This window comes from Bemisia tabaci, chromosome 10, assembly GCF_918797505.1.
Source record: "Bemisia tabaci chromosome 10, PGI_BMITA_v3".
Lineage (NCBI taxonomy): Eukaryota > Metazoa > Arthropoda > Insecta > Hemiptera > Aleyrodidae > Bemisia > Bemisia tabaci.
The window spans coordinates 11561510-11575450 of NC_092802.1; the positions used below are offsets into that span (position 1 = coordinate 11561510).

The 13941-nt window shown below is 35.2% G+C and overlaps 1 protein-coding gene across 3 annotated transcripts in view; it reads right to left on the minus strand.

Moving 5' to 3' along the window:
- Window positions 1-13941, minus strand: part of LOC109044694 (FHIP family protein AGAP011705) — a 30648-nt gene extending 16707 nt beyond the window's left edge. The window contains exons 1-6 of one of the 3 annotated variants that reach the window (XM_019062524.2): window positions 13342-13941; window positions 12470-12645; window positions 11432-11689; window positions 10215-10365; window positions 2526-2771; window positions 39-80 (exon numbers count right to left, since the gene is read on the minus strand). In XM_019062524.2, coding sequence (XP_018918069.1) covers window positions 39-80; window positions 2526-2771; window positions 10215-10365; window positions 11432-11689; window positions 12470-12645; window positions 13342-13488 — 1020 coding nt within the window. In that variant the 5' untranslated portion in view covers window positions 13489-13941. Of the gene's footprint in view, window positions 1-38; window positions 81-2525; window positions 2772-10214; window positions 10366-11431; window positions 11690-12469; window positions 12649-13341 lie in introns of all 3 variants that reach the window. The other 2 variants (XM_019062523.2, XM_019062525.2) reach the window with 2 other exon arrangements.

Below are 13941 nucleotides of genomic sequence, written 5' to 3' on the forward strand. Positions count from 1 at the left end.
AAAAATCGCTCCATGCTCCAAGAGAGAGAAGTACTGACCGCATGTAGTTGTGAATTATATCCCGGCAAACCAACACAGTCCTATAACAATAATCCAACTTAATTGCTGTCTCCTTTTCAGATGAAATGGTGACACAGAAAAGCAAAGTTACAAAGGTCTGACTGCCTTTTCCGATTAAACAGGACAGGCATGAGCGATTAAAACTGCCTTAATGTAGCGCCTGAAGGGGAAAAAAAGGAGCAAAAGCACTGTGCTAGGAAGCTATAACACTGTGAAGTGAGTAAGTGGCTAATTTTTTCAATGCTGTGAAATATACTCAAGTAAAAAGTTGAAGTTAATCAAAGACTATGTAGTGGAGAGTAAACTTTGAATACGTGCTTATGTGCAAATAAATGTGTATATTATTACCAATGGTATAGAATGGACCACAAGGCAAGGTACGAATTTAAGCATTCCGGGATATGTTATCTCTTCAAAATTTTATGTAAAACACAATTTTCGTGACAAAAATTACTAAAATCTGCTCGTTAACAAGAAAGTGGTTTCAGTTAGCACCAGTAAGTAAAATTCAAATTTCCCCTCACATGAAAAACCAGCGTCTACATTGATCAATTTGCATACAACAACAGTTTTGGTAGGCTTCTTAAATGAGCAATGTTCCTATTACAATACCTAATGTCTAGTGTGGGATCTAACTCAAGAAGGTCATGGTTTTCTTCATGAGTGGGAAGTTCACATTTCTGCATAAAAAACATTGATATCGTGGTTAGGAGTTGTTTTCGATAATTCTTCCTGCACATATCGTGTTCTCCATGAAATTTTGATGAGAGGACATTTATCATAATGCTTAAATACGCACTTTGTTAAGTGGTCCATTAGAGGCTCAAGCATGAGGTCATGCTGTAACAGCTATTTATAAAGGTTAGAGAAATGTTAATCGGCAAGATGAAAATAAAGCAAACTGTTACATATTTTCTCTCCCAAACTTTACATACAAAACAATGCAAACAACAGAGCGTTTAGACATTCATTGTAAGATATAGGTCCTTCAAGAGGTAATTCATTATTCGGTATTGCTAAATGATGTGAACTATAGCCTATCTAATCAAAGTTAAGTGGACTTGTTAATATTTCCGTTAAACATTGGATTTTTTATCTTCCTGTTCTTTGAAGATTTGTCCTCGTTTCAATATCTTGGGATAAAATTAAGTAAATAACATAGAGCTACACTTAAACTCAAGATCCGTGTTTCAAAAATGAAATGAAAATGAAAAGGGCGAGCAACGAGTAAAAAGCAATAAGCAACCTTAAATATTGAATTTTTTGGGTTTTCTTTTTTTAAGGAAAAGATGATTGTGTAAGGCAGAAGCGGCAGATCTCAAAGTCAAGATGGAAAAGATGATTAACTAATTCAGCCATGCTAAAGAAAAACGCTGTGTAAACATTTGAGTGTTGCCAAATTCCCCTGATAAAAAATTTATTTTGGAAGTTACACATATTTATCCTTGAAATTTTCAGATATTTTACGTCAAATTGTGAACAAGTTTGTCTGAAAAATATTTCTAACTTTCCCAATTAAGTCGTATTATATCAAAGGAAACTTGACAACACCCGAAGGTTCATACACTGTTTTCCCACAGCGCAGCAGAATTGCTGGCAGAAAAAATAAGAATCATTTGCTTCAGCATAAACTGAGTATTACTAATGGATAAGTATCAGAAGGTAAAATTTAAATTGAATGTTTAAGATTGAAGGCATCACAATATGAAAAAAAAAAACCACAATGTTTTGAATGCATGCGTCCAGGAAGGTTTTAATTGGCTTTGAACAGAATATTAATGTATTTTCGTGAGGGAAAGACTAGTAGGAAGTCAATAATTGATGGTGGCTGTCTACAACAAAAATACATCAGAGGCTGCGCTTCAAAATTTAATAAAAATGATTTTTGAATTGTAAATGTGAAATGTCTTTGTAAGGACATTTTATATTACATTTCTGTACTATTCCCCCAAGGTTTTTTACATTGACAATGTGTTGAGCCTCTAAGGGACAAAAATAGGTTTGCAGCTTTAAATGAATTAATCCTGATCGCTGATTTTTGCTGAGCTGAAAATTTGGTCTGGAAAGTCGAGTCACTTTTTCCGGAGTAAATTACACTTTTTTTTTTGTCATCTCGTACTTTGGCACTAGATATTAAATATTTTGAGCAATGCAGCTTTAAAGCTGTATCAAGTTGGGTTTTCAAGGATCATTTTACTATAAGCATAAGCAAATCTTTTTTGTTTAATTAATAATTTAAAATACGTTATTTTTTTTTACTGACATTACTAACTCTTTTCTCTGGATTACTAATTTTTACCTGATCCCACAAATCCATTTCTGATAATAATACATAGATAAAATATCGCACAAATTAAATGTTCACATCACATGGTAACACAGTGCTGTCAGAGTGCTACACCGAAAAAGTTACAGAATTAAACATATTATTATGCATTAAGGATGATTGGAGTGATGATACTTACTTGGAGCAGGGCAGGCCCAAGAACGGGAACTAAAAAACCTTGGTATAGGAATTCTAGAAGAGCATTTTGAACTTTTGGGTGCGATATTTGTACTACAACATTGCAAAATTCAAGAGAGTTGATGAATGTTGTCAGTTCTTTGATTTCAGCCACATCGTCTGGCGTGAATCGATGCCAATCTTCTGCTTCGATTGACAGTTTACGTGGTAGACGTGAGTACAGTCCGCTTAAACCTGTGGCCAATACCTGAGAAAATAATAGTAGTTGTAATACAGTGATGCTGGTAGCAAATGAGATATACAAGATCAGGGTTGCAAAGAATTCTTTAGGGCAAAGATTAGGCTCAATTTCAGCATGGGAATTCCCTCACTCATGGAAAAATTTTTTCATTCTGTAAAAAGGTTATAAGTACATAGTGTGCAAAATGTAACAAAATATCAGCACCTCCCTCTTTTTTTTCTTCATTTTTTGCTTTAATTAAAGAAAACCATTAGCAAAATTCCTTCCTTTCTTTTTAGCAGCCTGGGCTTGCATGCTTGCCCTAGGCAGAATGTCTGATAAGTTTAAATAAAAAATATCTTCCTCTCTTAAATTACACGAACAATTGATGAATTTATTTGATACCTGGCAGACCGCATCATTTAAAATCGTACCAGAACACGCATTTTAAATGATGAAAAATTAACTGTTTATGTATTTTCCTGGATGCATTTCGGCAAGATGCCAACTTCAGCAAGAATTTTTTTTTTCCCACAAAACACAACTCAGAGTACTTTATCAAGATAAAAATGTGCCACAATTCATATTAAGACACTGATAAAAAAATACCAATGAGGATTAATGAAAAGTTATCAAAAAAATTGAAATGAAAAGAAAAAGAAAGAACACTCTGAGTAATGCCGAGTCATGACGCCATTTTGGCCATGATTGTAAGATCACCAACATGTATTGCTTCTTTTGCCATTTCTTGCGATGAAAAGTAACACAATAAAACCCATTAGCCAAAAGTTGTGCGAAAAATTCCACAGCTGAGCAGCAAGATATGATTTTAAAGATCCTACAAAGCAAGCCATTTGAAGATATAATGAAATAAAATTGATGGCAGATATGTGAGGGAAAAGAATGAGCTTCTGTGGCTAATTTCTGGAATAGTCCAGTCATTCTAGCCAAAAAAAGGGCCTAACCTCGGACAAATTAGCACAAACTTCTCTTGTGTTTTAAAGCGCTCCAAAACATGTCTGGAGCCTCCAAAAAAAAGTTTACCATTAGCCCCCCTCGGGAACACAGTCAAAATCGCTTATAACAAAATGGCGACCGTCTGAAATTACGTATAAATTGATTGTTGACTTCGTCAGCGTTTCCCCGATTTTGCGTGATTCTAGTGCATCCAGTGAAAAAAATCATTCTTGTCATTTTTTTAGAGTATAAAATTCTGCTTACAAACATATATAAGTTTTTTTAATTTTGACTTGTTGGTGCCGAGCTACGAGGTCAGACACCGAAAAAAAAGGCTAGAATTTTCTTGAAATTTCAAGTTTGGTTTGTAACTTTTAAGATACAGCTTTGGCAGAATTTTTTCTCTCAAAACTGTTCGCACCAATGGAAAGAGCGTGAAATTTTCTTTTCAAAACACATATTACATCAAAATTTAACTGAAGGTATAAGACCTTTATAGGGCCTTTATGGAATGGTGTCAAATTTGACATTTTTTACTTTTTGTAAATTTTGGCTTGAATTTCGATTAATGGTGACCTTTTTTCACGTATATTCGACTATTTTTGAAATAAATTTTGTTATTAATTTCGATAGTTATGGTACATAGTAAAGGGGAGAAGCACCTTAGAGCAAGGATGGTCGACCGGGGGGGGGGGGGGGGGGGGGGGGAATATCTGATCCGTTCACTGTTTGGACTATCGCAGCTAAAGATTCTAAGAAAAAAACGGCAAAACACCCATTTGTCAGCAGATTTTCATGAAATTTGGTGTACCTCGGTATGTCGACCTAGGAAATTCGAATTTGACGTTACTTCCAGTATAAATCAAAATTCAAGATGGCGGAAAAAAGATGGCGGCAATAATTTGTTAGATACCTGTTTATCGACTGATTTGCATGAAACTCAGTATAACCCTGTATTTAGCCCTACAGAATTTGAATTTGATGTCGAATTTAACCAGAATTAAAATCAAAGATGGTGGGAGGAAGGTGGTGGCTAAAATTTTTTAAAATTAAAGATGGCGGGTATAATTTGAAAACTACCTATTTATCGGCAGATTTTCATGAAACTCAGTGTATCCTGGTATTTTGATCTGGTAAATTCGAATTCGACGTTACTTTTCAGTCTGAATCAAAATTCAAGATGGTGGAAAAAAGATGGCGGCCTTAATTTTTAAAATATCGGTTTATCGGCTAATTTTCATGACATTGAATATTACCTAGTATTTTGACCAAAGTTTGTCAGTTTCGGTTTAAAAATTTATAATATAAGGTAATAAGACAGAGTAAAAAAGTAATTGAGGGGCTCGGAGGACAAGGCGCCTAATTGCAGGTTTCGAAAAATATGACACATTTTAGTGGTTCCAACTAATTCTAGGTTTGAAATAAAGTTGTGAAAAATTCACCGGCAGCATCCAATATGCTTAAGCATCAAAATGTGAGTTTGAACTCTTTTCCTGCCATAAGGCTGTGTGTAATAGTTAGCAACTTTAAACATGTTTTTCTCGAAATAGCACTTATGCGCCTCGTCCTCCAAGCTGTTTAATTGAGAGTATAAGTGTTAAAATGCAATTGTTTTAGTATCGTCGAATATTTAACTGACACAGATTAAGAAATACAAAGCCGAGTAATGAAATAAAAGCTCTACTAATTTTTTACTCGGTCTATTGAAAGCTAAATAATATTAAATAATGTGCGAAATGTCGCATATTCGGCTGACAAGATGCCGAGGGCAGTAAAATTTAAATGTTTTTATTATTTTCCTTCTAACTTACTTAAGTTTCCTCATTTCACACGACCCTGCGGTACGTCACGTACAGCATAGGTGCATACCCCTCTTTCCTGTTGACAACCCCGCCCCCCTCTGACATCTGTACTTTCGTTATAATCCTTGTTCGCGCTTACGCTACAGTTGGCCGCCCAAAAGTTCCAAACCTTCAATGGTGTATTGAATTCATCATAATAATTATTAGTTTTACTATGAATTCCTCCGACGCAAAAAGACCCGCTCCCCGAGCTGCCGCCATTACACAGCCCAATCCCTCACGTAAAGCGCTTCGCGGCGCGGCGACTGTGCTCCCATCGTAACTTCCCTCATATGTGAGATGTCCCATTCCGCAATGTTTTTAAAAACCCTTGAATGTACAGATTTCGCCAAGCTCTGTCCTATTCGTATATTTTTATGTGAGTGTATGCATACATACGATAAAAATTGTCTTCACTTTGTATGCGTGAAGTATCCGTTAGTTCCGTGCTGGCGGTCATATATCCATTTGCGCTCTTTGTAGAAAGCAGGGAAGAGGAGGTGGGTCAGTTTCCCCTCCTATTATTTATTTTATATTACGTTAATTTATTTTTGCTCTCCAGAAATGATTTAAATAACTTCTCACGATTGATGGCATATTTGCTGTATTGATATGACCTATTCAGGGATGGTGTTTTGCATAGAAACTCAATTTTCTGTAAATATTGCTATTTTTTACACTTTTAAATAAAGCCGTGTCAAACCCAAAAATTATGGAAATTTTTGGAACAAGGTATCCTCTCTTATAGTAAATTTTATGTACTTTTACGTGGTCACAGTGGTTTTTTGATTAAACACTTTTAAAATGCTTAAAAATTAGGAAAATGGAGCTAAAAACGGCCTTTTTTCAGAAAAATGTCATTTTTGATCCCAGAAGAAATTATCCTACCGGCAAATATAATTACTTAAAAATATGTTGAACACACTATTCTAGACCAAAATTTAACGTACTTTTCAGTTACATCATTTATTTCAACTTTAAAGTTCATTTTAAAGCGATGAAATCTCAAAAATAACTAAAAAAATTACATTTCATCATTATTTTTTAAACTTTTTTTAAACCAAAATTCAGTGCTAAGGCCCCTCAAAAAGGTTTTACGGCAACTTTCAATTGCCCTATGTTATAGGAAATTTCATGAACTTTTCATTTCGCACCTTGTTTTCTCTCTTAAACTCCTTTTAACACGTGAAAAATAAGAAAAACAGCGGGAAAATTTTTTTCGGGCAAATTGCACTTTTTTTCAACATTGCCTCTGCATTTTCACGAGAGACGCCAAAAATACAAATAAAGGTACATTTCTTACATAAAATTTTACCAGCTTTTTGCTGATTACCATGGTTTGATGAATAAAATTGTTTGCAGCCAAGAAAAACCAAAAAAACCTGAGACAAAACCTTGTTATTGAATAATTTGTAAATTTTTACCGTCTCAAAAATTGGCTTCTAAGTACACTTAAATACCTTCAAAAATTTATTCATTTACATTTTTTTCACTTTCATGTGCTATTACATTGGTACCATAAAATTTACTTCAAACAAAAATTACTAAACTTGAAAATTTTGGGTATATGTTAAGAAAAATGTTCGTAACCGAGCAGCTGGGTTTTCCAATAGACAACTTTAACGCCATATCTAACCCTCTTTAAAAAATTCGGAACAGTAATTTCAGGTATGCAATTTTTGGGAAATTTTATGCACTAAATGATTATTACCATCGTTGAATCGTATTCTCAATTTCCAGCTGTAAAGAAGCCGAAAATCGTTGAAATTCTGAAATTTCTAGAGAAATCAGTTTTCAGCGTAATTCCCTTAAATACGCTTTTCGGGTACATGTTGTAAAATTTAAAGGAAAACCAGTGTGTTATTCGTCTTGAAAATTTTATCACCTTTCTAAAAAGTATATATAAGTTATACTTTTTTCGAAAAATAATTGATCGAAAGCGTTGGAAACGGAAAAAAACAACTGAATTTGTTGTTAAATATTGATTTCATACTTTTGAATGATTCGTCTCACAATGAGGTCATATAAGATGAAAAGGTAAAATGAATGGGTATACTTATGTAAAATTTAGCGTACTTTTCAGTGGTGCCGTTGTTTTTTACCTTAAATTAATTATTTTGACCTAAAATTGGTCAAGAACGCGAAAAATCGTGAATTTTCAGCAGATTTTGCCGGTTGTTGTTTTTTAAATATTAAAATTCGGAAAGAAAAAAATAAGAAAAGCCTAAGTTTTGTATATGATTCTTAATCAAAATTTTATGATCTTTCAAACTGATGTGTTGCAATTTTTTGTTTGACGCATTATTTTTGAGTTATAAAGGGAAATCCGAATGTACGTCCTCTTTGAAAATCGCCTTAAGCCGCCATTTTGAAAAACTGCGATTTGACCACTTTCCCGGTGGAATTTTTTGGTAAACTTTTTTTTCTGTCTTATTGGGTACCTAGAGACCCTATATACCAAAGGAAAAGTTTGTGCTAATTTGTCCGAGGTAAAAAGCTAGAATGACTGGACTAGAACAACATAACTACTATTGATCACTAGGGTGCGTCAAAAAAAATGAAAGTCTGAAATGTTCCGCTCCCCAGGCGGCAATCGATGACGTTTGGTAAAAAAACATGTTTGCCAAAATTTGGGCCAATTTCAATCATTTTAAATGGTGCCAAAGGTCAATTTTGTGATGAAATTATGATATTTTGGTTTAGACCTCGATTTCGTACAAAAAACTCGATTTTACGCTGAAATCGTGCGTTTATGAGAAAAATGTCAAAGAACTCGACTTGTAGAGGATGAAATTTTACACTAGGAGGACGTCTTTGTAACCGATAAAAATCAAATTGAACTAGAAAAACTCAACTCGGTATTTATTTTTTTGGTCCTCAGAATTTCCGAGGTCTTACTAAGTAGAGGTTTAAAAGACTCATTTTTCACGAAAATAAGTCGAAAGAGGGTATAAATGAACTGTAGGCAAGTGTTGAGGATGCAAATGTCATCAGAACTTCCTCAGTTTCAAAAAAAGTTCCAACTATTTTGCACAATCCTCCAAAAAGTGTACGACTCGAGAAGCAGGATCGTGCTATAATAGTAGGGGGAAAGTGCGGTTTGACCGGGAAAAATTGCGTAACAAACTTTCCCTATGTAATCATCATCAGTAGGCCCCCCTGAACAACTTCCTAAAAGTTAAAAATGGCCCGACCCCGGAATATCCCTCAAAAAAGTTAAAATTGAAAATGGCGGCCGTAATAAGAGGGTCCGGGAAATCGGTATTTTAAAATGCTCATTCTGTCTCATCATGTGAGGTAGCAATTCCTATGCAATTTTGGTCGTAGATTTCATAAATAAATTCCGCAAGGCCCTCCGGCTAAAGGGGGCGCTCCAAATCAAAGATGGCGGCCAAATGTGAAAGGCAGGAGGTTGCATTTTTTTAAATATTCACCGAAGGAACAAGGAAAGTGAAGTGTCTTTATTTTTATGTATTTATGGCCAAGAAACTTAAATTTGATGTTATAAATGTATTTAATAAAGGAAATTAAAGGAAACATACGACTACCGAGAGAAACGTAAGCTCAGAAGGGGCCTTGCGGAATTCATTTATGAAATCTACGACCAAAATTACATAGGAAATGCTACCTCACATGATGAGACAGAATGAGCATTTTAAAATACCGATTTCCCGGACCCTCTTATTACGGCCGCCATTTTCAATTTTAACTTTTTTGAGGGATATTCCGGGGTCGGGCCATTTTTAACTTTTAGGAAGTTGTTCAGGGGGGCCTACTGATGATGATTACATAGGGAAAGTTTGTTACGCAATTTTTCCCGGTCAAACCGCACTTTCCCCCTACTATTATAGCACGATCCTGCTTCTCAAGTCGTACACTTTTTGGAGGATTGTGCAAAATAGTTGGAACTTTTTTTGAAACTGAGGAAGTTCTGATGACATTTGCATCCTCAACACTTGCCTACAGTTCATTTATACCCTCTTTCGACTTATTTTCGTGAAAAATGAGTCTTTTAAACCTCTACTTAGTAAGACCTCGGAAATTCTGAGGACCAAAAAAATAAATACCGAGTTGAGTTTTTCTAGTTCAATTTGATTTTTATCGGTTACAAAGACGTCCTCCTAGTGTAAAATTTCATCCTCTACAAGTCGAGTTCTTTGACATTTTTCTCGTAAACGCACGATTTCAGCGTAAAATCGAGTTTTTTGTACGAAATCGAGGTCTAAACCAAAATATCATAATTTCATCACAAAATTGACCTTTGGCACCATTTAAAATGATTGAAATTGGCCCAAATTTTGGCAAACGTGTTTTTTTACCAAACGTCATCGATTGCCGCCTGGGGAGCGGAACATTTCAGACTTTCATTTTTTTTGACGCACCCTATTGATCACCCTTGAAAGATTAGTGCTTTCATGAATGGATTGCAACGTTTGGTTTTTTTCTGATGAATCCTGTCTGTATGATCATTAAACTGATAAGTATAAAAATAAGGCACCTGCAGAGGTAAAAAGAGTGAAAAGATAACCGATTTCTGAAGAAAATTGGAGAAATCAAACCACCACTTTAAATATGGCCTCAAAGCGTGTAGGCGTGCATACAATCTATGGATCGACAATCAGGGGGGAGAAATTGCCGATTGTGATAAGTGCAAGAGTGACTAATGACTTACAGGACACACATTAGATTCGTTGGTGATGAAACTTTCAACGCTGTCGTTGTGCTTGGAGAGAGACATACACAAGAGAAGAGCATCTCTAGCTTGCTGGCCGATTGGTCCTTCGCGGTGAATGAACGGGATGAGCAGTGAGAAAATCACAAACCTGCCAATGAGCAAGGAACGTCCAGTTTTAAATGACAAACGAATGAAAACCAACAAATGACAGGTCGAAAAATTGCAATTAAAATTTGCTGATTTGTACGTCTTTAGGCTGAATTTTGATGTAATTTTAACTGACCAATATTGAAGCTGTGAGCCATACTAAAGATGTATTCAAGTTGTGGTAAAAAACAATATTTCAATGGTAACAATGTACACAAATTTAAACATCTAACTTAAAGCTCTTACGACAACCCAGTTCTAGACACCAAAGTGGAGCGGGTATATGACATAATTTCTTTAGTTCAGAATGGCCATGAGACGAGGAGGACTTAAAGTACTGTAGCAAAATAACCAAAAACCGAACAGATAAAGAAAGTTTTCTTCATGGGTTAGAAAATAAATATTTTTACCAAAAATTCTGATGATAACAGATGTTTCAATCAAGACTTATTACTGCTGTCAAGTTTCAAGTTGGATGATTTCCTCTAAAAAGTATCAGGTACCAGAGGTTAATGAAGTTCTTAGCTTCCTCATTTTTCAAACTGGCCTTTCATTTAAAAACCATTTTCCCCCAATATTTTTAAAACTACAACCCTTGTCATGTCTTTACTTTACGAATTGCCTTGATTTCACACAAAAAAATCGGTCAACTGCACCGCAACTTTACAAAATGCACGCAAATTTCACTGGGTTTTTCAATGAAACATGAGATTTCAAATTTGATGCAAACTTGCCTTCACAATTTTTACAGCCTTCCCATTTTCTCGTGTGAGTGGCCATGCAGCCATGCAATCATGATCACATTATTATACGAAAGTTCCTAAACCAATGAGAATTACGATAAACAAATCTTCCATCGAAGATTCTAGTAAAGGAGACTGAAAACCATGATTAAGTCTCTAAATTCTCCAATGTTCCTGATATTTTTCTTTTTCCTCTTTATTCTTAAATAATTGACAATATCCAATTTTTGGTTTTCAACCAGCCTGGCGATAGGTAAGCAAGTTTGAAAAGCATGCCACACTGCATGTAACATTATTAGATTTCAGAAGTAATAGTAAAAATACCTGTTTTGACTTGGTTCCTGAAGCGACGGAAAGAACAGCTCAATCAGTTCTGACTGTTGCATGAAAGAGACGCAAAGTAGATTCAGTAAAGCGACAAGCCGTTTTTCAGCCTCAACAGAAAAACACTGATCAACACAAGATGACAGTAGCCTTAGCAGCGGCCTTAGAAACGATTCATGAATCAGCAGCTCATTCCGCGAGTGACTCATTAACGACTCGTAAAGTTTGAACTGCTCCAGCTTCAGGGAATTATTGAATCTGAAAATCGAAAAATATGTTCCTCTTAGTGTTCAAAGCATGATGTACGTTACTAGATTTCAGATTTCATTTATTAATAAAAGAAAAAACATAATACAAATTAAGTTAAGGCCACTACAAATAAAAATGCCAAGAGGTCTAGGTTTTGAAATCCCTAATTTTGTGTGAGAGCTATGCTTTAATAGTGGATAAATCAATTCCTATTTTCAAAGAGTACATTTAAGACCAGAATAAATTGTCAGGATAATGTAGAAATAATTGGATTGCATTTTGCAAAAAGGAACCACTAGCATTGCAATGTTGCTAAGATTGTGCAACTTCTTTTGTCTTGGAGGAAAAACCCGATTATCCATTAATAGTTTCTATTTTACTCGCTAAAAACTGTAAATTTGAGACAAAAATTACCATCTAAATTTCATAGTTTTTCACGATTTCCGCAATTTTATTGCAAAAGATGAAGTTGCACAATCTTAGCATCATTGCAATGCTAGTGGTTCCTTTTTGCAAAATGCAATCCAATTGGGATCTACCATTACTTACTGCGAAAAAAATTGCATAAGAGGATTTTGCAAAAACTTCAAGGAATGATGTCAATTTGTTCTTGTTTAAAAAATAACATAGAGGCAGAGATTTGCAGACCTCGCAAACGAGATATGTAATTGCGGACTTACGCTGTCGATATGTAACTCTATCATTCTTTGCTGAAATAATTATCTTAAGATTTTATATGCTAAAACATCATTGAACTTTCGAGTTTAAAGAACTAAAACATAAACATACCGGCCAGTAATAAGGCTCCAGTCGTAAATACATTCCAACAGATCTTCACTTAAAAGATACTCCAGGCAGGGGCTGTCTTTGAATTCCGACCGAAACTCTAACAACAGCAGCGATATCATTTGGTCAATATGATTTACGACAATCAACACATCATCTTGTTTGGTAACACATTTCTCCTGCTGAAAAATACATACCGTGGGGTTACTCTACAAACTTTGCTGATACAGTTGACAGAAAAATCTTTGCGAATAAGAAAGAGAGGCTGTTACGTTGAACTGTGACTGACAGCAAAAGTGAATCGAAGACAGAGTTACTTGATAGATCAACTGTACTTAGGCGAAAGCTAACATCTCTCAGTTTAGCGGCTTCAGTGTCACTGAGTACAATACTAGATACTAACCCACAACTTTCAGTCTGAGTTAGATGATGTCAGTCAATTGTTCATGTTTAAGGAAAACTTAAAATAGAAAATTGATAAGTACTTCGGACCCTATGTTGACAACAGTAATTCGGGTTCGTTCGACTGAGCTAAACAGAAATTAGGTTAAGTTATTGTGCTAAGCTCCATTCCAACATTACTATAACAGTGCGTGAAAATATTAAGTATATTTGCTGATTTTCGGGTGCTCTAACAAGGATTGATGATAAATCACACATAAGTGCATCTTATAAGATGAGTACAGCACATGTGTGCATAATTTGATCCTCGTGGAAAATACTTAAACCCTGAACTTACTATCACAAGTCAGAACGCAGAGTGTGCATTACGGCAATAAATACGGATTATGTTTATCAGGAAATGAAGACAGAGCCTAAGAGGGCAATTTCAATGGCAGTTTGAAAATCTGGATTGATAAGCTTCATGAACTTACTTGTGTGCGTTCGATTATTTCGAATGCTTGCTGCCAATGTTTCTTGAAGCTGTCGTAACATGCTGACGGATCAAATTCTTTCGCGGGTGGACTGCCTCGGTGCCTAGTGATTGATGATCTGAAAGAGCTACTTTTTAACCAGCTCATGATCGACTAACTTAAAAACTAACTTGTTGACAATCGTAATCATGCTATGATGCGCCAAGCTCAAAAGAGGTTAGCAAAACAGAGATGAGGGAAACTGTCGACATCCGAGGGGAAAGTTTCGAAAAAAGATGTCTGACATAGTTTTGTAGATTCATAGAGAACAGTAATATATATGAAAAGATAAAAAACACATTCTATTGAGGATAAACAAAACAAAATCTTTACTCAAGGACTAGCTTCATAACCTCTATCTTTCTTCGTTTCGTTAATAACACGAGAAAAAGCGCGACGAATTCGATGATTTCATTCAAACTTCGAGCAAAAGAGACGGTTCGTAAATAAAATCAACACAATAACTAAAAAGATGATAAAATCCGATAAAACTGGGACGACGCCCTAAAAGTGAAAGACTCATAAGTTCGGAAGACAAGACAACACCATTCCGGAATCGCG